Genomic DNA, 26,536 nt, shown 5'->3' with positions numbered 1-26,536 from the left:
ACAACAACCCTACCTTAAAAGAAAATTTATTTTTTGCACTCAATGACCCCATCCAACCAATTTTTTGGAGACGTCAATTTGAAATTTGAAATGTACGCTTTATGTTCTTTCATTTGATATGCAACAACCTTACCATCTGAGAAATTTGAATGTTTGCACTAAATGACCCCACCCGTCCCCCTGGGATGAAAAGGAGGTTTAAAATTTTCATTTTTAAGTAGAGTTTATTGAGACCTTCAATTTGATATATCAGATGACCCCATTTGACAAAGTGCAAATAATGATGCAATATCAACTATATAAATAGAAGTTATGAAACTTACAAAGTCAATGCAAAACTTGAAAATTTCAAATTGATTTTTTGGTGTTTTTTTCCATGGAATGTTTTTGGTATTTGGTCAAACATATAACTATGTCAACCTCTTCAATTTCTAAGACATTTTAAGTGGTAAACTCTTGATGATTCAGAAATACATGCCTCCGCTCGCAAAACTTCAAACTGCATTATCTCTAAAAGGACTATAGATATTTCAAATATGTTAAATGATAAACGATATACAGTTGAACAACAACATTATAGAAAAAGAATTGGGACAATTTCAAAGTTCATAAAGGTCACAATTTATCATCAAATATATGATGCAATACTAAACTTAAGAACCGGAAGTCGTAGAAACATGGGACTAGCACCATTCAACTCAGGACCACTTAACCTTTCAACTATCACAAGGTCAAGGTCATAGTATACTGTGAAGGTCAAGGTGAAATTTCATCATGACCTGACATTGACCTCAAATTGAAGGTCTCGAACTACTGATCATCTTTGCAGTTTATAGTAGGTTGATATCTGTTACCTTTAAAAAGATATTCACACAATACTATACTTTTAAGAATCATCCCGTTGTAACTTTTGTAACAGACGGTCGGACATTTTTGGGCTTATTGTATAAAATGTAGAGCTTGTCGAGAAGAACATTTCATACGCTGTATGTATGCAGCAAAGTCTTATCGTTTTCCTAATATGTAAGCTTGAAATTGCAGCGTAATTTTTGTTTGCACTCGGTGACCTTTGACCTTGGGTGCATATTAAAGGTCATATGAATTTAAGATTATTGGTGAAGGTTACAAGTCTCTATGACTTCCGGTTCTCGAATATAAATTTTTGAAAATATATTTTTAATTTCTAAAGGGAAATAACTCCTTATAAGGGTTAATAACAAATAAATTGTTTATGTTTATAAACATTGCCATCTGTTCTAATACATGCTGTCATTTTCAATTAAATTCTATCTCTAATACTTTTTGAAAAAAATGCAAATAAAAGAAATTGATTCAAGGGGATATAACTCTCAAAGTAGATGATGAAATCCTATGCAGCCTCATATGGTAATACATTATGATGAGATCTACCTTTTGTCCAAATAAAGTCGTGATATCTTTTAACACATTTTGGGGGGACCATGTTGAAAAAAATCAACAAAAGGGAGATAACTTCTTAAGGGGAAAGTGAAATCCTACAAAAGTTCATCTGGTAAAAGTTCATGTTGAGGTCTATTGATGGTTTCATTTTGGTATTGATAACTCCAATAGAAGCGGTAGGAGGGCGAGCCAAACAAATGCTGGAAGAAAAAAAAGAAAAAAAAACATTAGAAAAACAATAAGGTCTTTCCTCACGGAGAGGAAAGACCTTAATTATTTTAAAACTACTTTTTTTTTTATCTCTTAGTCTAGTAAAATGCTCCTTCTCTATCATAATATACTAAAGATCAGTGTATGTTCGGGACAGGGTATAACTATCAATAGAACATATTCATAATTTACCATTTAGGAAGCTAGAAACCAATAATGTAGTTATGCTAAGTCTTGTTTAAACACTAAACTTAGAATAAATAGAGTGTTAATGGTTTAACAGGAATAATTTAGAAATGCTTACAAAACCTTTCCAATAAGGTTAATCTTTCAGACATGGTCATTATGCAGTGATAGCTCTATAAATTTATAATTACCAGAAGCAATAGATAGGTTTTTATAGCTATTTGTTGCAATGTTTAATAGTAAATGTGCATAATTCCTTCATTAATCAACCAAATACAACTTGCTATACTGACCACCAGACTTTAGAAAAAGTTGTTTTCTGAACAATTTAATGACCTAAAGCTTTGCTTCATTCATCAATATGTGTTATATTAAGGACTTGATGGTACAGTATGTTTCAATTTAGTTAGTCAAATCTAAAATGAAACATACTGTACCATCAAGTCCTTAATAGGAGCATTGGTTTCTGTCTGATATTAGGTTCAGTCTTTCGTGTATTTCATGTGTGAAAATCCATAATTGAAAAGGACAATAGTGGCTTTTGACAACCAAGCCACCAATAAATTACAAGCCACAATGAAATAGTCACAGTACCAGATGTATTCCTATTTTATTGTAATATTGATCATGAGTTTTATATTATTTTTCATTACCGAGCTGAACATTGTATTAAAGACAAAACTAAACTTGCTGTTAATGAGGAAAACATTATTTCTTTCTTTCTAAGAATATGGAAAATACATTAATTGATGTTACTATAATTAATATTTTGTTTTTTATTTCAGTCAAGTTCAATCCATTCCTACAGAGTCAGCAGGATAACTACATTGACAACTACATGCATAAGTTAGTCTACTTATTGGCGGACATTGGAAAGAAACGATAACATTATTATATCATATAAACAATAAATTGTTAATCTGTAAAAATGTCTAACTAAATTATTTTATTGTAAAAATGCCAAAAATTATATACACCTTTAGCAATTATTATTAACAGATCTACACCCATTTGTATTGTCAAGTTTCTTATCAATGAGATTCTTTTCTTAAGTATTAAAATAAGATGTGATATGACTGCTGAATGAGATAACTTTCTACCAAATGAGGTAGATAAGTCAAATCTATTGCTAATGTAATGGATAATGTAATGAATAAAGTAATGGATAAAGTATTAAATGAATAATAGCAAGTTTTAAGGAAAAGATGTCATATGAATGAACAGGAAACAATTATAACATGGTAATTTATTAATACACAGTACATTAAAAGCAAAGAGATAATCTCCACTATCACTTTATACTGTCTAGTTCAGAGGGCAACAAGTACGATAGAGAAATCCTGGATCCACCACTGATGAATGTTATTGAGACTAATATGATAAGGACAATCATAAATTCTTACCATCAAAGATCAACCATACTTTTAACATGAAGATAACAGGTAGAATAGGGACCCAACCATTTCCCCAATTACTTGAATGAAACGTTATAATAATTGAAGGGAAGATTTTCTATTCCCTATTTGACAGCCAAATTTCAATTAATTTCTCAAACCAAAAGCCCTTCATAATTTTTTTAGAAATTTTTTCAAGAGCTATGAACAGCATTTAAGAGAGTCATTCACCCTATATATGTCAGAATCAAATAAAATATAAAAGAAGTTGAATAAGATTTTATATACTACATCTCAAAACATCTCTACATAATTTTCTTCATGCTACAATATCCCATTTAAGATTTCAGATATATCAAGGGACTTCATTCATGGATACTGGACACTACAGGTGTAATACCACCATTGATTTTCCCCTATTAGTCTCTGCTAAATTTTGACTTTTTAAAAAATGTGCAGAATTTAACTTTGTTTTAAATAAAGAAATACTTGGCATGAGTAAAGTTTTATCCTGTCCAGTACTATAGAAAAAATTGCACATAACATTTCATTGCATATAAGAAAATAACCATCATTGGAAGTTAAGCAATCAAATTTCTCCCATTATTTTAATTGTGTACAAGTTTTAGAAGGTTTAGTCACCATGTAACCTCAATATTACAAAATATTCTATAGAAATCCCAATTAAAAAATAATTGTGTTTTGAAATACCCAAGACATATGTGTATGACACAGAAATGTTTAACTGCAATAAAATGTAGGATAAATTACATACAACTGTCAAATTCAAGGAAATATTTTTTTAGACCTACTTTTGTATACAACCGGATGTGACGTACCATGATTTGGTAGTATAACACCTACAGCTGGTATCCTGTAACTGGTATCCTATTCCAGGTATAGCACAGAAACACATTTACAACAGAGTTACCTACCCTTAAAGATCTGTCATAAGATGCACTGAAGACTTTAATACCAGTTGGTGATTGCAATGTGGCTAAGGCATACACTGTGCCACTGTGGCCTTTCAATGTCTTGGCATTTTCTTTGCTATCTATCTCCCATACCTAAAATATAACTACAGATGTAAAAACATGAAAATTTCAAGGCCGATTAACAAATGTCTTATTGTTTTTAAATTATTAATTTACTCATGTTTATTTGTTCATTCAAGCTTTGCTTGTTACATTCTTAAAATTATATCTATCAAATATAGCCTTCCTCCAAAAGATAACCCATGCAAATTCGTTCAACTTTTTATGATTAATTCATGTAATTGTTTAGCTTTAATATCATCTCTCAAGGTCATCCTGTGATCTCAAATTATTTTTATTCATCTATTATTTAAAGGATATCACCCCACTGCCTTATTTACCTTGAACTCTTATAGGTGACGAAGGAATTTAATAAGGCTAATTTTCCTATAATTAACACATAACATTCACAACTTGGAATATAATTTACACTTCAAATTCCCATAACTACCAGTTTAAGTATATATAATATGCATTGGTTTTTGAACTCAGTGTATCCGAAATTATAAACTAAACTAAAGATTATTTTAGATGCAATTGAGCTCAAAACTTTTATTTCTTCTGTGCTAATCCATAAAATTATAATTAAAAGTTTTGGCACTGGCTTTTAGACTTGGTCCAAATATCTATGATTCAATTAACATAAAGGTTTTTTATTTAACTGGCTTATGGAAACAATAATACAGTGTAATTAAAATATTATTGATTTAATATTTTTATAAAATCAATTATGAAACGAGTTGGTTATACTGCATTTTATAACATAATTTTCTGTAATGCCCCAATTTATTTATTTTTTTGTATCTTTTGGTTTTATACTCAAAAAGCTATTGTTGATGAAAAAATCTTTCACGCAAATATCAAAGATATTTTGTCATAAACTGAATGGTTGGGAGGACTTACGAAGTAATTTTCACATAATTCAAATGGGCTTCATTCTAATAAAAATATGGCCTTTAATTTCAACTTTATCATAAATTTTTAAAAAAAGGTCACAATTTCTTTCTTTAGGTAAATTAACTGTATACTGCCATCATAGTTTGTAAAATAGAAGTAAACAGTCAGTCTATGTCATAAATCGGCAGATCTTCAGAACAATTGGCAATTAATGTGGTGAAAGACTATTTACTTCAATAAAAAAAAGTGGTAAATTAATAAAATTGAGAAAAGAAATGGGGAATGTGTCAAAGCGACAACAACCCAACCATAGAGCAGACAATTGCATTGTTCACACTGTTTTAATAAATACCACCAATTTGGGTTTTTTTTCAAATCAATTAAACAATTTTAAGGGAGATAACTCTATGGTATAAATTCTATAAAGAATGTTTTGATTTGTTTTTTCAACTTAGGAAGAACAGTAAAAGTTTTATAAAAATGTCAATGAATTTTTAATCTTTTACTTGTAACTAGAAAACAAGATGGGTAAAACATTTTCACTTTTCTTTCATAAAGCAGACCTTTAAATCCTATCTTCTTCATTTTTTACAAAATTTTGATTACAAAAGTAACGTTTTGTGAATTATCTATGCAGAATTGGGTAATTTTCAACAATTCGTTTCTTGAAAAATAGCACAGTGACCCATATTTTTTTATGGTTAACTCTACATTCTGTCTAGTTTTAAAAACTTCTATCTGAGAAAATATATACTGATAATCAACCTTAAATAAATCCATTTCGAAAAAAACTCATCAAAGTAAAACAAATCTTTTCATAATTCTATAATGAAGATGTCAAAGTCATCTCATTTTGAAGATGTCCAGGAAAATCCTTGATATTGTGCTTTTACCAGACCTAAACCAAATCGGAAAATATTGGTGTAATCTATGAACCAAAAGGTTCTGAAACAAAAAGTTGCAATTAAGTTCTATCACAAAGTTCTATATTTTTTTTTAAATGTGTAGGTTTTGGCTAGATTTAAAAAATATTAAATGTCAAGACAGTTTTTTTCTCTTCCTATACTCTTTTAAATTAATGAGTTATTACAGGTTTTTATTTTAACTTGATCAGAACGTAATAAATTTAAATCTTTTATATAAATTATACCAAAATATATTAAGAATTCCAAAAGTGACAGGTTTTACAAAGCAATTATTTACATGCATATAAGTATGTTATTCAATCTCATTAAGGTGGTACCCAACACTTTAACTTAAATTAATTTGGCTCGTTTAATTTTCTTAAAATTTTGACAAAGTATTTACTTTGACCCTTTGACAAAAATATAAAAATTTGAACCAACCGTTTTATCAGAAAAATTACACTGGTTATATAGCAGTTTGAAAACACTTATTTTGATCATTGAGATGCTTAATACTCCCTTATGAACACAACGTCATTAAAACGTTCTGCTGATTTTACAGAGTTATCTCCCTGTAGTGTTAGGTACCACCTTAATATCACACAGAATGGGATACTAGATATAACAGCGTGAAAAACTTACATGTATAACATTTTCATATGTCCCACACAGTATATGATGAGGTGTAATGGCTATACTATACACACTGCCACCAGAAGTCTCTAGGATATCAACACACTCTAATTTCTCCAAATCCCATATCTATAATAAAATTACAATGAAAAATTAGTAGTGGTGATTACCAAAAAATAAAGAAAAGGGTAAAAAAACTTCACCAAAATGGAATTCATGTACACACAAAACTTAATATATATACATGTTATAAAATTGAGAATGGAAATGGGGAATGTGTATTAGAAATAACAATCCAAGCAATGAGTGAGAAAATCCCACATCCCTAGGTGCACTTCAGCATTTAGGAGACAACTGCATTGGATTTTAAGCTCCAACAACATCAATTGGTGATTTGATGGTCACAAATAAAGTTTACTTGCGACACATTTGCAGAGTTAGTAAACAGGTATTTGCAACCAACAAATCACCAATTGATGCTGTCAGAACTTAAAATACAATATTGTTATCTCCATCCTAATGAAACTGATAGAAAACAATGTTTAAACATACATTTAAAATCTATCATACATTGTCTGCACTTGTGTGTAAGTCCCAGGGCATCAATTGAGAATTGATGCCATGGAAATAAGAGATGTTGTCCAATCAAAATAGATGTTACAAACTATGTTGCATGAGAATGAGACTTCTCATATCTGCAGTTAGAATTAAATGTATCAACTTATAAATATATGATAATTACAGATTATCATTGATTATCTCAACAAGATCGATTTTCTCACTTGAGCTGGCATGAGTCAGTCAGTGAGGAAAAAAAATCGTAAAATAGCTATATGCGTTTACTTTTCTACATTGGTTAGAGGTATAGGGGGAGGGTTGAGATCTCACAAACATGTTTAGCCCCGCCGCATTTTTGTGCCTGTCCCAAGTCAGGAGCCTCTGGCCTTTGTTAGTCTTGTATTATTTTAATTTTAGTTTCTTGTGTACAATTTGGAAATAAGTATGGCTTTCATTACCACTGAACTAGTATATATTTGTTTAGGGGCCAGCTGAAGGACGCCTCCGGGTGCGTGAATTTCTCGCTACATGGAAGACCTGTTGGTGACCTTCTGCTGTTGTTTTTTTATTTGGTCGCGTTGTTGTCTCTTTGACACATTCCCCATTTCCATTCTCAATTTTATTATAATATAAATACAGATGTAGTCTACAAAGTATGAGTTTACCTTGACTGTCTGGTATGATCCACTGTATAAGTGGTTCTGTGTGGCTACAAGTGCCCTAACCCAATGGTTCAAACCTGTCAATTCACACTTTAACTTCAACGTATGGACATCCCATATCTAAAATATAATATAGACCATGGTTATTTCACGGTTCTGAGATGAGAAACACAAAATACATGTTTGTCTATTGAACCAGAACATAATCTGAATGTAATGTTTTTGTCATCTTTGTTTATTCATCTGTTTTTGTTGTCTTTGTTCATACATGTTTTTATTTTGGAGATTGTTGTTGTTGGTTGATGTGGTCTGTTGTCTTTGTTCATACATGTTTTTATTTTGGAGATTGTTGTTGTTGGTTGATGTGGTCTGATGTAATGTTTTTGTCATCTTTGTTTATTCATCTGTTTTTGTTTAGGAGATGGTTGTTGTTGGTTGATGTGGTCTGTTGTACTGTCCAGTATTTGTGGTGCTTCCTGTTATACATTTTATGTTTTATTCAACCAGGTGTTTTAAATGCACTGTGGAAGATTAACTTTTCACCTTAATTCATACAACCATTATGTAACATACCTTTATAACTTTTAATGATCCACTGAAGATCATATTTTTGGCAGCAGTTAGAGTACAAACAGGATTTTCATGAGCTTCAATTTCAGCAACCTTTTCCAGTGTATCAATATTCCAAATCTGGAAAAAAAAAGTCAATATTCTTCAAGATATATTTTTTTTATCTGAATTTGTAAGTCTACAACGTATTACTTGAATATACAAATCAGAACTGAATATAAAATCTACAAATGATAATTACCACAATTTTCATTTATAATAGTGAACACTGCACAAAAAGCATATATCAAAATTATATTATTTTTTTAACTCCACATTATTTAAATGAGTTTCGATTAACATGATAATCCTTCTGGAGAAAGAAGCATTGGTCTAAGTAGCCTCCATTTGTAATAGGCTGACATCTTTAAAACATGGATTTAATACTTTTAATGTTTTATGATGAGATGAGTAATTTGACATAGCATGACTGATCTATAAGAACATGCATTATAATTCAAATCAAGCTCCTATTAAAATAGTATGGTCCTTACAGAGAATTGGTATTAACAATTGAAAATGAAAACTGTCTGTTTTTGTTGGTAGTGGTCATAATATCTAATATACATTAGCATCATATTTATATTAGGTTATCAATATACTGAGTACATTGTACTGACAACATTTTGAGAAGCAAACATGGATCTCAAGTGTTTTTTTCGATTATTGAACAAGTTATAAAACGTGTGTGCAAAAACATTACTTACTATAATTTTACAATCCTGCGAGCCACTGAATAATTTGTTACCATATGTACATAATGCCAGGACAATTCCTGTGTGAGCCTCTAGAGTCTTCAAACATTTGTAATTATTGCCAGTATCCCAAACCTAAAATAGTACATAAAATATTTAACTTTACATGCTATAGGCTCCAAAAATCTCACATCAGCTTTAACAGATTTTAATAAAAACAACTTACACTCAAAATAATGTAAAGCACAGAAGACACTGTCTTTCATATCTAAAAATTCTATAACTTCTCTTAGACCTTGTTTTGTTTGAAATTTTAGTGTTGCAATACCAAAGTTTAGTAATACGTTGATGATATGAAAGCAAGAGTTTATTTTAAATATTTCTCTAAAACAATGCTCATTTTGATATTGCATATACATAGTGCTATTAACATACTGATATGTTCTGAATATGCATTCATGTCATTGTAGTGAAATTACTTTGAATGTATTTACACAAAAATAGAACAAAGTTGAGAAGATTAAAAAGTTCAATATGTAACTTATCTTACCTTGACAGTTTTATCTGAAGACCCACTAAACAACAAATCACCAGACATACACAGACACCATACTGGACCCTATAATAAACAAAACACACACAGTTTAATAATAATCATTCTTCAACAAATTTGCAGAATCCTTCAGCTTTTTGTACACAAAAGAGTAGATAGCAGATAAAGTATTTTCTAAATATGTAAATTTGATTTATTTAATGTTGCCAAATTTTAACAGTTCTGTCTTTTGATTTTGAAAATTGGATTGAAAATGATTTATCTATTGGTCTTATTATATTTTAATCTTTTCTAAAACTGATATTGTATAAATTTATTGGATCTAAAATGAAATGAATTTCTCTTAAGATTATTTACCTGATGTCCTACAAAGGTACCTCTACATCTGATCACCTGTTGTGGGTCATAAGCTGAAATTTACATTATAAGTAAGATATATTTTACAAATTAAACATCTTGAATTGTGTTTTGATTTATGACATTAAAAACATGTCAATATAATTGGCAGATGTTCAAATTTACACAATTTAAAAAAGTCTTATTGAAATCTTACACAAAATTTAGTAAAACAGATTTTGTAACGTCCAAATTCTCAATTGCAATTTGCAACTCTTCATTTACAGTACTGTTATTCATATTCAAGTGCGAAACTTATAAATAGTACAAATATAATGGTTAAGAAGCTCTTGAGAATTAGGAGATCAGAGAATAAATTTATACAAAAATTGATTGCACTTTAACTAAGAAATTCTATAATTATTACCCTTGCTGAATCAGTGCCTGTATGTCCTTATACAAGATTTCAGTTTACATGTTGTGGTTTGTCGTCCTGTTGATTATTTTAGTTAACTCATGTTATCATTTTTATGAATCCTGTTTAAGCCGAGTTTGTTTAAGACAAGTTTTGAGGTACTAAAATATAAATATACAGTTATCTCAACTTACTTCCAATGGTAACATTACGGCCATTTACAATACTGTTCAGATGTGCTAAATCATCCTGAAATAAATACATCAGTGTCAATTCAGAAATGGTGTGATAACATTGCTATGTTACCAAGGAGAATGCTGAAATTAAGCAATATAAATTAAGAAGATGAAAATTAAATTTTTGAATGTCTTCATTATATATAGTGTATTCAATTACATAGGCTTTACAGAGACAAAAAATCATCAACTTAGTCATTCAACACATTTTAGTTGCCTTACTTAATAATTTTAAGAACATAAACACCAAATTTGTACTTAAATTAGTTCCTTGAACAATTCATATTGAAGTTTATAGGAAAAATTATAAACAGCACATTAAAAAATACATCAAACTATCTAACTGATGTATTGGAAAATTGAAAAAGTGAATAACAACAAATTAACAATTGATGGAAATCTAATTGACTTACATGTATAACAGCGTAATCTCTCTGACAATCCATGATAGTTGTCATTATTTTATTTTGATTATGTTCCAGTAAATCTACAAGTAGTGATAAATAGTAAAAAAATACTTGGTTGAACACAAGACTCATAGAACACTTTGGAAAATTAATGTATAAAGTTGGCAGCATTGAAGGATGTTCAGAATTGTAATTTTGCCTTAATATCAGTATAGTTTTTAATGTATGTAAGATATCATTTGCATTAACGGTCAACTGAACATTCAAATATCGGGCGAAATGATCTGATAATTTCATGACTTTTGTTGTAGGCATTTAAAAATCCTAAACCAGATGCTCCGCAGGGCGTAGCTTTATACGACCGCAGAGGTTGAACCCTGAACAGTTGGGGCAAGTATGGACACAACATTCAAGCTGGATTCAGCTCTAAATTTGGATTGTGATTAAGTAGTTGACACAGCATAGGTTTCTGACACAGAATGAATGTGTTCTAATGAACTTAAAATTTTTGTTTTCTCTTAGAGCAATTCACTATGCTGTTAAATATTAATCCTCTCAAAAAAATGTTTGAAGAAATTTTCTTTTTATTTAAGAAATTTCAAATGAGAACAAGCTGGATTCCGCTCTAAATTTGGATTGTGATTAAATAGTTGACACAGCATAGGTTTCTGACACAGAATGAATGTATTCAAATGAACTTAAATTTTTTGTTTTCTCTTAGAGCAATTCACTATGCTGTTGAATATTAATCCTCTCCAAAAAATGTTTGAAGAAATTTTCTTTTTATTTATGAAATTTCAAATGAGAAAAATTGAACCCAATTTTTTATTCACATCCCCCTTTCCCTTATTCCAAAACTAATTTCAATTAAAATATTCTAATGGAGTTTGCAACAATTACTACTCATTTAAATACATCATAAAATATTAAGATGTAAAAAAACTGCTTGTTATCACTGAATGGTAAAGATTATTTAAATTTATCAGTTGGTAGTAAAAAGTGAATATACATTGTATATTGTATATAACAAAGATTTAAGTTGATTCTGGACAAAGAAAGATAACTCCAATTAAAAAAAATTCTTGCAGATATTTCTTGCTTACTATACTGGACAAAGAAAGATAACTCTTAATTAAAAAAAAATTTGCTATTTCACAATATTGTGAAATTAGATATTTCTTGCCATTGCACAATACTGTGCAATTGAAAAGACTTGCTATTGCACAATACTTAATATAATAATTTTAGATCCTGATTTGGACCAACTTGAAAATTGGGCCCATAATCAAAAATCTAAGTACATGTTTAGATTCAGCATATGAAAGAGGCCCAAGAATTTAATTTTTGTTAAAATCAAACTTAGTTTAATTTTGGACCCTTTGCACTTTAATTTAGACCAACTTTAAAACTGGACCAAAAATTAAGAATCTACATACACAGTTAGATTTGGCATATCAAAGAACCCCAATTATTCAATTTTTGATGAAATCAAACAATGTTTAATTTTGGACCTCGATTTGGGCCAACTTGAAAACTGGGCCAATAATCAAAAATCTAAGTACATTTTTAGATTCAGCATATCAAAGAACCCCAAGGTTTCAATTTTTGTTAAAATCAAACTAAGTTTAATTTTGGACCCTTTGGACCTTAATGTAGACCAATTTGAAAACGGGACCAAAAATTAAGAATCTACTTACACAGTTAGATTTGGCATATTAAAGAACCCCAATTATTCAATTTTGATGAAATCAAACAAAGTTTAATTTTGGACCCTTTGGGCCCCTTTTTCCTTAACTGTTGGGACCAAAACTCCCAAAATCAATACCAACCTTCCTTTTATAGTCATAAACCTTGTGTTTAAATTTCATAGATTTCTATTTACTTATATTAACGCTATGGTGCGAAAACCAAGAAAAATGCTTATTTGGGTCCCTTTTTGGCCCCTAATTCCTAAACTGTTGGGACCGAAACTCCCAAAAATCAATACCAACCTTCCTTTTGTGGTCATAAACATTGTGTTTAAATTTCATTGATTTCTATTTACTTCAACTAAAGTTATTGTGCGAAAACCAAGAATAATGCTTATTTGGGCCCTTTTTTGGCCCCTAATTCCTAAACTGTTGAAACCAAAACTCCCAAAATCAATCCCAACCTTTCTTTTGTGGTCATAAACCTTGTGTCAAAATTTCATAGATTTCTATTCACTTAAACTAAAGTTATAGTGCGAAAACCAAGAAAATGCTTATTTGGGCCCTTTTTGGCCCCTAATTCCTAAAATGTTGGGACCAAAACTCCCAAAATCAATACCAGCCTTCCTTTTATGGTCATAAACCTTGTGTTAAAATTTCATAGATTTCTAATCTATTTTACTAAAGTTAGAGTGCGAAAACTAAAAGTATTCGGACGACGACGACGACGACGACGCCAACGTGATAGCTATACGACGAAAATTTTTTCAAAATTTGCGGTCGTATAAAAAATCTCAATGGTTTTTGGCAATCACAGTAATTATTGAAAGTTTATGGTATTTTTCAAGTATAAATGAAGAGACTTTGGTTTTTGAACATACCGATTTTCATATCTGATGACTTTTCTAATGCCTCCAACCTTTCAGCTAATTTGCCTAACATTGATCGTAAGAACTGTATTTCCTGATCCTTCTGATTGAGAGAAAACTGCATGTCTGTCATTTTCTCATCCATTCTGACCAGAAATTCTTTCATTCCTTCAAATCTACATGATCTGAGGTGGTCTTCTAACTCATCTGATGTACCAACAAACTCACAACTACAAACAGAATAATAAATCATTACTATAATAAATTTTATAATATATCATAAATGAAGTCAAAATAAGGAGCCATAACTAGAAGTCCATAAATAAATGACACTGTGCTGACAAATATTTTGGCTGATCAAATAGCCTTCTTCATTGTCATTAATGTCGAAATGGCACAGTAACCCAAAAATGTGCAACTAGCTAGATCAGTGAAGTAGTTCACATAGCTGTAATAATTTATACTGATATGAGATTAGTATATTCAAGGTTTCCAATGAGGGAAAAGCTGATTTTTTTCTTTTACTTTAATTGCAAGCATATGTTGGTAAATAATATTTCAGAAAATGTGTGAGTGTATAAAGCTCCTCATGTGTTTTAGAAATGGCAAAGTGTTTGTGGTGTATTGGAAAAACCAAACTTCATTCAGATCAAAAATCTAAATAGCAGGAGTCAGTTTCACAATAAATTTTATGACATAAATTGGTCATAAGCATACTGAATTGTCCATGAATTGCAATCAATCTTAGTCATAAGTTTTTGTGTGAAACCACCTCCAGGTGCACAACTGCATTTCTTATAAAGAATCAGCAACATTTTGATTGAATTCTGGTGTCCATAAAATAATGTAAAATGTGTACCTGTGTTTATGATGAGGACATCTGACATTGTTACAACTTCTAAGATGATCCTCTATATCCTATAATTAACAACAATTATAATGAAATTAGTTTTGTTTTAAAAAAAAATTCAATTTCATTTCACAAAAATAGAAAAAAAGTTTAACTCATTTGAAAATAAACATTAAAACTTTTACTTTATAAAGACAAAATCATTAAATAGCCTATATCTTATTTCCAAACATGATGCTCATGTTTATTAACAGTGAATACAATATAATGTATGTTTCTTTTTGTATAAGTGTTGTGTTGATTTAATCTTTTGGAAAATGTACACAGGATCTTACCTTCCTTAAAACAGGGGCACACCCAGCACCATTGGGACATTTTATTTTCATGAAATCACACATGTCTTCATGTTCTCTGAAATTAACATTGGAACATACTATTATCAAATGATAAATTATAATGACTTAGATTTAAGCCTAATCAAAGGATGGTGAACTATAATTCTTAAACCAAATAGCAATTATATAATTCAACATTTTAAAATTTAAAAAAAATAAAAAGTTGAAAAAAATAAATCCAAATTTTGATTGATATTTCCATATAAATGTTTGATTGATATGTTCTCTTGATAATTAGTTTGACCTACTTTCTATGACTTATTTTGAGCGTAACAGGACAGGTGGCTGTATCAACAACATAAGTTTGTCCGTCGTCTGCTAGTTGGCAACCATATTTACAGTGTATAAACATCTCCCCAATCTGTTCAGATACAGCTATGTTGGCCACAACTACCTGCATATTAGCATTATCAACAGGACAAACACCTGTAAATAAGGACAATTAAATCAACAGTATTCTACAAACAAACATTTTGGTTAATTGTATACTGTAAATTCAGAAATTATTGCAGTTTTCATTGCGAAAAATGCGACAGAGTTATAATAAAAATAATTTAAACTGGCATTTCAAATTGGCAAAATCGCAATAATAAATGCACACAATAATTTCTAAATTTACAGTAAATAGCATATTGCAGTTTTATCAATAATATCTCATTTCAGGATAAATGCCCATTTTTATTTTAGTTACAAATCGTCATGATCTTAGATATTATATTTCAAAACGTTCAATGACACAAAATTTACTTCTAAAAACATCATGCATGTAATTTGTACATCATAGTCATAAACTTAGGGGAAAATATTAAATTTTAACCTTTATAGTAATAAGCACAGTTAAGACATAAGTGTTTTGAGGGTATAACATATATAAAGAGGAATTTCCTCCACCTCCCAAATCAATAGATTACACTAGTGTAGACCATAGATGGCCTATGCATTTAAATATTTTGTTTTACAGAAGTTGTTTGGCTGCTGTTTCATTAACCTTTACCCCGATTCTCCTTTCCTTTTTTTTTTTATAATTCTCTCGAGAGACTTACCATCATCATGTGATGCCACACACTGCCTGCAGTAAGTGTGCTGAAATAAATAGGTTATATTATTGTCATTGTAGATACTAATGGAAGTTAGAATGTTGGGATAATTGTCCCTATTAACTATCAGTGGGGTTTATAGCCATTCAAAAGATAGTTTTATCCTGGTGTTATCAATAATTGAATTCTCAATAATCTCAATGATCCAATATAAGTATAAGAAGTATCTAGATTACACACATTCTTTTAACTACACTTATATTGTGAGCCTGTAATTCAGTGGTTGTCATTTGTTTATGAATTACATATTTGTTTTTTGTTCAATTTTTTTTATATAAATATGGCTATTAGTTTTCTAGTTTGATATGTTGTACATTGTCATTTTGGGGGCCTTTTATGGCTGACTATGAGACATGGGCTTCATTCATTGTTGAATGCTGTACAGTGACTTATAGTTGTTAATTTCTGTGTCATTTTGGTCTCTTGTGGACAGATGTCTCATTGGCAATCATACCAAAACTTCTTTTTTATATGATCACATAACCTTATACTTTCACCATATATCATACACTCCCTAGACTTCGGATTACTCAATTACATTCATGATCTGATATACATACCCAAGATGATACCATCACTGGATCACATGACCTAATATACATACCCCACATGATACTATCACTGGATCACATGACCTGATATACATACCCCACATGATACTATCACTGGATCACATGACCTGATATACATACCCCACATGATACTATCACTGGATCACATGACCTAATATACATACCCCACATGATACTATCACTGGATCACATGACCTGATATACATACCCCACATGATACTATCACTGGATCACATGACCTGATATACATACCCCACATGATACTATCACTGGATCACATGACCTGATATACATACCCCACATGATACTATCACTGGATCACATGACCTGATATACATACCCCACATGATACTATCACTGGATCACATGACCTGATATACATACCCCACATGATACTATCACTGGATCACATGACCTGATATACATACCCCACATGATACTATCACTGGATCACATGACCTGATATACATACCCCACATGATACTATCACTGGATCTCTGAATACTTGATCACATGACCTGATATACATACCCTATTTAATACTATCACTGGATCTCTGAATACTTGATCACATGACCTGATATACATACCCCACATGATACTAACACTGGATCTCTGAATACTTGATCACATGACCTGATATACCTACCCACATGATACTAACACTGGATCTCTGAATACTTGATCACATGACCTGATATACATACACAATGAAATAAAGACTATGGTTGAAATGCATCTTTATTTAAAAAAAAAACCACAACATATACAGTAAAAAAAGAGATTCGTAACTTGTGATACACACAGAAACGAAGACAAAAAAATTAGCAGTGCCTTTTCTTATCATAAAAAGTGCCCTGCCCTCCACTGGCACCCTGCCCCTTTTGATTTCTAGCTAGAGCACTGCATACCCCACATGATACTATCACTGGATCCCTGAATACTTGATCACATGACCTGATATACATACCCCACATGATACTATCACTGGATCCCTGAATACTTGATCACATGACCTGATATACATACCCCACATGATACTTTCACTGGATCACATGACCTGATATACATACCCCACATGATACTATCACTGGATCACATGACCTGATATACATACCCCACATGATACTATCACTGGATCTCTGAATACTTGATTACATAGTTTACAAAATAACTTCTTGTTAGGTTCATCAACAAAAACACAGATATCCTAAAATTGAAAAAAGATGAAATAGAATATGTAACAGTGTAGTACACATAGGCCCCACTGTTGTTTGTCAATGTATTGGTATTGTTATATAAAGTCTCAGTATGTGATTGATAAAAAAAACATTTAAATGGGACGCTTTAGAAACTCCCTTTTTATGTTAAGAAGAAGTGTGTTTTATAAAGTATTTATAGATGGTAATTCTAGCTAATGTGTATAACACCTACCTCTTTATCTTCAGCAGACATGAATTTCCAGGCTGTGAATTCACTTGAATCATTTGATAAGGACCTTGTATGTGATGGGTGAGATACACTGTTAGGTGGTACTGATAAAGAACTAGTAGTAGATGTACTGGGTGCCTGAATAATAAGAAAATTCAATTTAATCCATAAACTTGTGTTTAATGCATTATTACATAGCAACTAAGAAGACATTGCTGTTTGGTGTGAGCCAAGGCTCTGTGTTAAAGGCAGTAATTTGACTTATAATGGTTTACTTTTATAAATTGTGACTTGGATTGAGAATTGTCTCATTGGCACTCATACCACATCTTCATATATATCTAATGTGAAAATGATGATTATCTGCTTCTTCAAAACAAATCAAAAGGAAACTTTTACACATAAATGACAAAATCAAAAGTGAAATTATGAAGAAATCATAACCTAATTACTACTTTTGACAGTATATAAATTATTTTACAATGATTGTTCTGACAAACTACATGTATGCCAATCTAAATAAGACTTAGGTCAAAGACAGTTATTGCTTTAATCATATGTTTTAAAGGGGCATTTGCTGTCAAATTCATGTTCACTGATTTCACTCAAATTCTCATATTTGCTTTATAACATACTAAAAGTATGTCCAAATTCTAAAGTCTAAAATAAACAATTTACAACGCATGGGCTAGATGATTTGTATCATTATTTTATATATATTTTAATCTAGACGCCATTTTCTACACTTTTAAGGTGACCTTTGATGACTGTCAATAGTCACATAACCCACTATAAACATATATATGTTACAGTAAATAGGTGAAATTAGGAATTACATGTAATTACTAAAATTTAGGAATTACATGTAATCCCCAATGCACTTAGTAAATACAGGTAATTCCTGAAACGGCCCAGTTATTACCAGTAATTACTAATTTTAGAATGAATTATTACACCTATTTACTAACTGTTAAAACAATGTTGTAATATAGTCAGTTGATCAAAAGTTATGGTAACACCAACTATAGAACAGTGAGTACTCTTAAAAAGTTATTAGCCTAAAATGTACCTTTTTGCTATAGGAGCATTTGCTACGAGATATACAAAAAATGAAATATGATTTTTTTTGTTCAATCATTAATGAAAATGATATAGTGAAATTACATTTTAGCAGTCAATTTGTTACTGGTGCACTTGCAAGTGAATAATTGGACCTCAATGAATACGTATGCATGTTACCCAAATTCAACCCCTAGCTGGAGATATATTACCGATGTATTCAGATTTAGAATTGTAAGGTTTCGCTGAACCAGTATCTCGCCTTCTTTTGCTAAAGGTCGCAGGCTCAACAAAAATGGAAAAAAAATATTAAAATTTTCCTCCAGAAACTATCTTTTGACAAGTGCCGTAAGATGCACTGTCCAAATTTGGTTAAAATCCAGGATGGTTTATGAAATCTTATAAATGTTTTAAAAAAACTGCAGAGTGTACGTGATATTAACTGGGAAAAAAACGAAGTCACTCCATTTATAAGGAATATAGAAAAAATGATTTTTTTACAAACTTTACTTATGGGTATTATCTTATGATAATAAACAAGCTTCTATCCAAGCTTGGTAGAAATCCAGGATATTTTGAGAAAATATTAAAATTCTAAAAACTTTAACCACAGTGTGTATGTAATGTTATCTGACATAAAAACTAATTTATAAGTAAAATATGGAAAAAATTATTTTATTTTTACAAAATTTACTTCTTGAAATTATCTTATGGTCATAAACAAGCTTCTGTTCAAGTTTAATAGAAATTCAGGATAATTTAAGAAAGTTATCAAAATGTGAAGAACTTTAACCACATAGTTAATATGTGTGGACGCTACACTGACGACATAATGGTTTGCTATGTCTCGCTTTTGCGACAATAGTCGCAGTTTCGACAAAAAGAAACAGAATGACAACATTGAAAGTAAAACAAAAGGGATGGACCAATTAGTTGACTTATACAATCCACAAAAAGATGATTCTTATACAAGTAAAAACGATGATAAAATTTTGTTGCAGGTTTATAAGCCTGAGTTTGGAGGTCTTTAAAACTCATAAATAAGAGAAACACAGAAATGTGAAATGTGACTCTTAACACCATCAAATTTATAAACTTGTTTGAGAAGAATGTCAGCTTCATCGCAACAGTCTGACAAAAGAAGTCTTAAATAAACATATTTTGTAAAAGGAATTTAACTTGTGTCATTGGGCAAGTATGCCTGATGGAGATTTAGGTTAATGGAAATTATGAGATTTTAAGAACTATCAAAATCATTCAACCAAACTCGGCATTATCGAATGTCTATCAGCATAAAGAGGTGACGAAGTTGCCTATAAACTTCTCACAATTTAATGCATTTCTCAAAAATGGATTGATATCATTGGCTTGTATGCCGAAAATGATTTTTAGGGAGTTTCAAAACTGTTAAAACAACCATTTTCCAGTTTCAGTTTACAAACACTAAATAGTATACACTTTTGATGTGCTTTATATGCCTTAATCCCTAATTAAGTTAGCCCTAAAATACACACCCTTTTACTTTCTTAATTGGTATCTTGAATTATATCTTTAGTTTTATAACAAAACTATCAAGTTAGTAAATAGCTGTAAAAACGACAAAAAAAATCAGTAAATACCAGTAATCACTGAAACAACTAGTAAATACATGTAATTACTAAATTGACTAGTAATTACATGTATTTACTGAAATGTTTAGTAATTACGTGTAATTCCTAATTTCACCTATTTACTGTAACATATATATATATATATATATATATATACGAGTCTAAATTGAAAACTACGTTCAAACCTATGACTGCGTTGGATAAAAACCGCAAATTTTATACGTGTGCATGTCAAACAAATTTCGTTGTAGAAGGGTCTAAAAACAGCACAAACAACATTTTCCAAAAGACCAAAAGAGTGAAAAAGTATATTTAAACAAAACGCATTTGACTAACAGGTCGAACAACTGATGTTCTTTAACCCTGCTGACTGCCATTGGCGATTGCCAAATAAAATTGATCACAGGTTGTAACAAAATGGATCTTATTATAAATTTAATACGTCACAGAAAAAAAAAATTGTTAACTTGTGGACAGGATGTTGTGCCACAAACATTCGGTGTCAATATTTCTTTAGTACACCATATCCGGATTTCGACAATAAATGTCTCTTCAGTGATGTTAGGGATCGAAACGGTATTTGGAAGGCCATATAAAAAGCACCCTCATTTTTAGAGAAAGTACCCTCATTTTTAGATTAACTCTTGAATTTTAAGAGTCAATATATAGGATGAACGGATCATATAAACCGGAGGGAAAATATGATACATGCCCAAACAAAAAATATAAACTAGTCTAAATTGAAAACTACGTTCAACCCTATGACTGCGTTGGATAAAAACCGCAATTTTTATACGTGTGCATTTCAAACAAATTTCGTTGTAGAAGGGTCTAAAAACAGCACAAACAACATTTTCCAAAAGACCAAAAGAGTGAAAAAGTATATTTAAACAAAACGCATTTGACTAACAGGTCGAACAACTGATGTTCTTTAACCCTGCTGACTGCCATTGGCGATTGCCAAATAAAATTGATCACAGGTTGTAACAAAATGGATCTTATCATAAATTTAATACGTCACAGAAAAAAAAAAATTGTTAACTTGTGGACAGGATGTTGTGCCACAAACATTCGGTGTCAATATTTCTTTAGTACACCATATCCGGATTTCGACAATAAATGTCTCTTCAGTGATGTTAGGGATCGAAACGGTATTTGGAAGGCCATATAAAAAGCACCCTCATTTTTAGAGAAAGTACCCTCATTTTTAGATTAACTCTTGAATTTTAAGAGTCAATATATAGGATGAACGGATCATATAAACCGGAGGGAAAATATGATACATGCCCAAACAAAAAATATAAACGAGTCTAAATTGAAAACTACGTTCAAACCTATGACTGCGTTGGATAAAAACCGCAATTTTTATACGTGTGCATGTCAAACAAATTTCGTTGTAGAAGGGTCTAAAAACAGCACAAACAACATTTTCCAAAAGACCAAAAGAGTGAAAAAGTATATTTAAACAAAACGCATTTGACTAATATATATAGATAAGGAACCTGTGCAATTGGATTTTTTTTTAGTGTTGTTTGATTCTATATAAATATAGGTTGAAAAAATATGTTAATCATCGTTTTAACCTGTATAAGAATGATTTTTTGTGGATCAAATCAATCAAATATTCTATTATTTCTTTTGAATAACTGAACACGCCCAATTCATGTGAAACCCTAGCTACTGGGTTAATTTAAAATCACTGATTCAATGAGGGTGAATTCTTCATGATCACTTGCAAGATAAATAAATGACAGTTTCAATCTGTTAGAATGGCAAACACATTTTGAGTTGTCCAAGAAAGTTGTTATTTAGACATGTACATTCCTTGTTTGTGATAAATACTTGTGTAGTTACTTGATATAAATGCTGAATAGCTGGCACATTCACTTTTTACACTTAAATAGCAACTCGTACCAGACTTAATTACCATGAATTACCTTTATATCTAATGAATTTAAGGAAGTAAGAGTTAAACTGTTAACCTGGGATGGTATCTGTACTTCCCTAGTTCCTGACTCTAAAAATAAATTATACATGTATATTGTACATTGTCTACATATATAATAGATAATATTATAAGAATAATGTAACATTTTTTATATATCTACATGTTATAAATGCAGTCCTGATGCCTGCAATAATAAAGGAAGAAAATGATCAGATTGATAACCCTTTTTCTGGTAGATCAGAAATTTCGTGTAAATAATGACAACGAATGAAGCGTGTATGAAGAATTGTTGGTATTTCAGATATATATGATACCCGTATATAAATATATAACATACATTTGTAGATGTGGATACACCTTTGTGATTACAAAATGTACCAATTGACAATATTTATATGTTATTTTCAAACTGATTTTTATTTATGTACAAATGTACATGATGTACCTGAAAATGACCTGTGTGTGTTGTGATTTTGTGAATAAAGTTTGTCACCCTTGCCCCTTTAGATTTAATAAATACTTTGAAGAGTAATATGTAATTTACATCATCAACATTAAAATATCATTTACTTATTTGTTGATCATTGTTGTTCCTGATAATATTTTAATTGAAATTAATACAGACCTACAACTTTAACTGTTGTTCCTGATAAGATTTTAATTATAATTAATACAAACCTACAACTTTAACTGTTGTTCCTGATAAGATTTTAATTATAATTAATACAAACCTACAACTTCAACTGTTGTTCCTGATAAGATTTTAATTAATACAAACCTACAACTTTAACTGTTGTTTCTGATAAGATTATAATTAATACAAACCTACAACTTTAACTGTTGTTCCTGATAAGATTATAATTAATACAAACCTACAACTTTAACTGTTGTTCCTGATAAGATTGTAATTAATACAAACCTACAACTTTAACTGTTGTTCCAGATAAGATTATAATTAATACAGACCTACAACTTTAACTGTTGTTCCTGATAAGATTTTAATTATAATTAATACAAACCTACAACTTTAACTGTTGTTCCTGATAAGATTTTAATTAATACAAACCTACAACTTTAACTGTTGTTTCTGATAAGATTATAATTAATACAAACCTACAACTTTAACTGTTGTTCCTGATAAGATTATAATTAATACAAACCTACAACTTTAACTGTTGTTCCTGATAAGATTATAATTAATACAAACCTACAACTTTAACTGTTGTTCCTGATAAGATTGTAATTAATACAAACCTACAACTTTAACTGTTGTTCCTGATAAGATTATAATTAATACAAACCTACAACTTTATCTGTTGTTCCTGATACGATTATCATTAATACAAACCTACAACTTTAACTGTTGTTCCTGATAAGATTATAATTAATACAAACCTACAACTTTAACTGTTGTTCCAGATAAGATTATAATTATAATTAATACAAACCTACAACTTTAACTGTTGTTTCTGATAAGATTATAATTAATACAAACCTACAACTTTAACTGTTGTTCCTGATAAGATTATAATTATAATTAATACAAACCTACAACTTTAACTGTTGTTCCTGATAAGATTTTAATTAATACAAACCTACAACTTTAACTGTTGTTCCAGATAAGATTTTAATTATAATTAATACAAACCTACAACTTTAACTGTTGTTCCTGATAAGATTGTAATTAATACAAACCTACAACTTTAACTGTTGTTCCAGATAAGATTATAATTAATACAAACCTACAACTTTAACTGTTGTTCCTGATAAGATTTTAATTATAATTAATACAAACCTACAACTTTAACTGTTGTTCCTGATAAGATTTTAATTATAATTAATACAAACCTACAACTTTAACTGTTGTTCCAGATAAGATTTTAATTATAATTAATACAAACCTACAACTTTAACTGTTGTTCCTGATAAGATTATAATTAATACAGACCTACAACTTTAACTGTTGTTCCAGATAAGATTTTAATTATAATTAATACAAACCTACAACTTTAACTGTTGTTCCTGATAAGATTATAATTAATACAGACCTACAACTTTAACTGTTGTTCCAGATAAGATTTTAATTATAATTAATACAAACCTACAACTTTAACTGTTGTTCCAGATAAGATTATAATTGTAATTAATACAAACCTACAACTTTAACTGTTGTTCCTGATTAGATTTTAATTGTAATTAATACAAAACTACAACTTTAACTGTTGTTCCTGATAAGATTTTAATTATAATTAATACAAACCTACAACTTTAACTGTTGTTTCTGATAAGATTGTAATTAATATAAACCTACAACTTTAACTGTTGTTCCAGATAAGATTGTAATTAATATAAACCTACAACTTTAACTGTTGTTTCTGATAAGATTGTAATTAATATAAACCTACAACTTTAACTGTTGTTCCTGATAAGATTATAATTATAATTAATACAAACCTACAACTTTAACTGTTGTCACAGGTTTATTAGCACCAAATGTTGTCTCTACAAAAACCTGAAGATAAAAAAATAACACATACATATTTAAGTGTTTGTATTATGATATTCTAACCATCTCAATTCTCCCAAATGTTTAAAACTTGTATAATTTCAGAGGTATTTAATGACTGTGAATCTCTGTGATACATAATATTTGAGAATATCTTTGTGAAGCCTTGATCAGCCTTTAGAATCTGACATATGTGCATTTGAATGGTATTACACTAGTAATTTTGGGGCCCTTTATAGCTTGTTGTTCGGTGTGAGCCAAGGCTCCTAGTTCAGAGTTGAAGGCCGTACTTTAACCTATAATGGTTTACTTTTTAAATTGTTATTTGGATGGAGAGTTGTCTCATTGGCACTCACACCACACCTTCCTATATCTATTTGTACATCATTTTGTACATATAGGGTTTGAATCCTGCTCAGGCTGCTGGCAACTTTTATGAAATTTCACCAGATTATCATGGTTATGCCAGTGAACAATTAGGTGTTACTGTGCATAATATCTTACCTAAATGCAATTATACATGTGCATGTAGTGAAATTTTTTATTGTGTGACGTCTGATTAAAAGGAATCAATTTAAAGACCAGAGCAATAAATCTTTTTGCTAATTGGAAAATTTATTGGGGTGTCAGATATTTTGTATTATAACGTCAAATTTATGAAATACCCAAAAGACTTGTAACGGGATACGGTTTTCCATCACCACACGACAAAAATGTATGCATAGAAATTTCCAACACCTATTGAGCAAACAGGTGAAAAAGTTTGTTTTTACACTGAACAAAATATCAGGGAAACTTTAATCTAATAAGATGGTCACCCTCCCTCGGTCATTACATTTCTACTTACGGAACATAAATAATTTCTATGCTACCCCCTACAGAATGATGATTCACCTTTTCGCTATTTGTCCGCCATTAGTGATTACTGTAACACAGGTTCCCGTAAAATTTTGACGTCATATAAAAAAAAATCTGCAACACAATGGAAAAGTAATTGTTGCTGACGTCAAAAGTTCAAGCGGCCGGGTCAGCTGGGATAAGCGATAAGGTGTATTATAAAAGCACTGGAAACTTTTAACATGTTTAATAAAGCAGGGATACAGGCGGACTTCTCCATGTGTATCTGGTAAATGACCTCATAAAGATGTGCAAAATTGATGATCTTTTCCGGTGAACATGGTGAAGGACATTACCAATTGAGCCAAATTGAGAGTCTTGAGTAACCCTTCATTACACATTGATAGTCGACCTTATCATTTATATGGGGACAAAGTCCCCAATTACGGTAGAAAAATCAATAAAAAAAAAAAATCGGGAAAATTTTCCTGAATTTTTCATTCAACTAACATTGACTAATGAACT

The 26,536-nt window shown here is 30.3% G+C and overlaps 1 protein-coding gene across 2 annotated transcripts in view; it reads right to left on the bottom strand.

Annotated features, from left to right (window-relative positions):
- Positions 1 to 26,536, bottom strand: part of LOC134725991 (E3 ubiquitin-protein ligase TRAF7-like) — a 45,896-nt gene that overhangs the window by 17,157 nt on the left and 2,203 nt on the right. For both annotated transcript variants that reach the window (XR_010108617.1, XM_063590340.1), the window contains exons 2-19: positions 25,123 to 25,180; positions 22,658 to 22,737; positions 18,055 to 18,189; positions 17,738 to 17,830; positions 15,995 to 16,034; positions 15,200 to 15,377; positions 14,892 to 14,967; positions 14,566 to 14,624; positions 13,719 to 13,936; positions 11,156 to 11,229; positions 10,701 to 10,755; positions 10,113 to 10,165; positions 9,753 to 9,821; positions 9,215 to 9,337; positions 8,472 to 8,588; positions 7,902 to 8,018; positions 6,688 to 6,807; positions 4,145 to 4,276 (exon numbers count right to left, since the gene is read on the bottom strand). Coding sequence is in view for 1 of the 2 variants with exons in the window: in XM_063590340.1 (XP_063446410.1) it covers positions 4,145 to 4,276; positions 6,688 to 6,807; positions 7,902 to 8,018; positions 8,472 to 8,588; positions 9,215 to 9,337; positions 9,753 to 9,821; positions 10,113 to 10,165; positions 10,701 to 10,755; positions 11,156 to 11,229; positions 13,719 to 13,936; positions 14,566 to 14,624; positions 14,892 to 14,967; positions 15,200 to 15,377; positions 15,995 to 16,034; positions 17,738 to 17,830; positions 18,055 to 18,189; positions 22,658 to 22,737; positions 25,123 to 25,180 (1,797 nt within the window). In the remaining variant the exon portion in view is untranslated. The remainder of the gene's footprint in view (positions 1 to 4,144; positions 4,277 to 6,687; positions 6,808 to 7,901; positions 8,019 to 8,471; positions 8,589 to 9,214; positions 9,338 to 9,752; positions 9,822 to 10,112; positions 10,166 to 10,700; positions 10,756 to 11,155; positions 11,230 to 13,718; positions 13,937 to 14,565; positions 14,625 to 14,891; positions 14,968 to 15,199; positions 15,378 to 15,994; positions 16,035 to 17,737; positions 17,831 to 18,054; positions 18,190 to 22,657; positions 22,738 to 25,122; positions 25,181 to 26,536) is intronic.

This window comes from Mytilus trossulus, chromosome 7 (assembly GCF_036588685.1).
Source record: "Mytilus trossulus isolate FHL-02 chromosome 7, PNRI_Mtr1.1.1.hap1, whole genome shotgun sequence".
Lineage (NCBI taxonomy): Eukaryota > Metazoa > Mollusca > Bivalvia > Mytilida > Mytilidae > Mytilus > Mytilus trossulus.
Note: the sequence above shows the minus strand (reverse complement) of the source record. Positions and strands in the feature narration are given on the sequence as shown.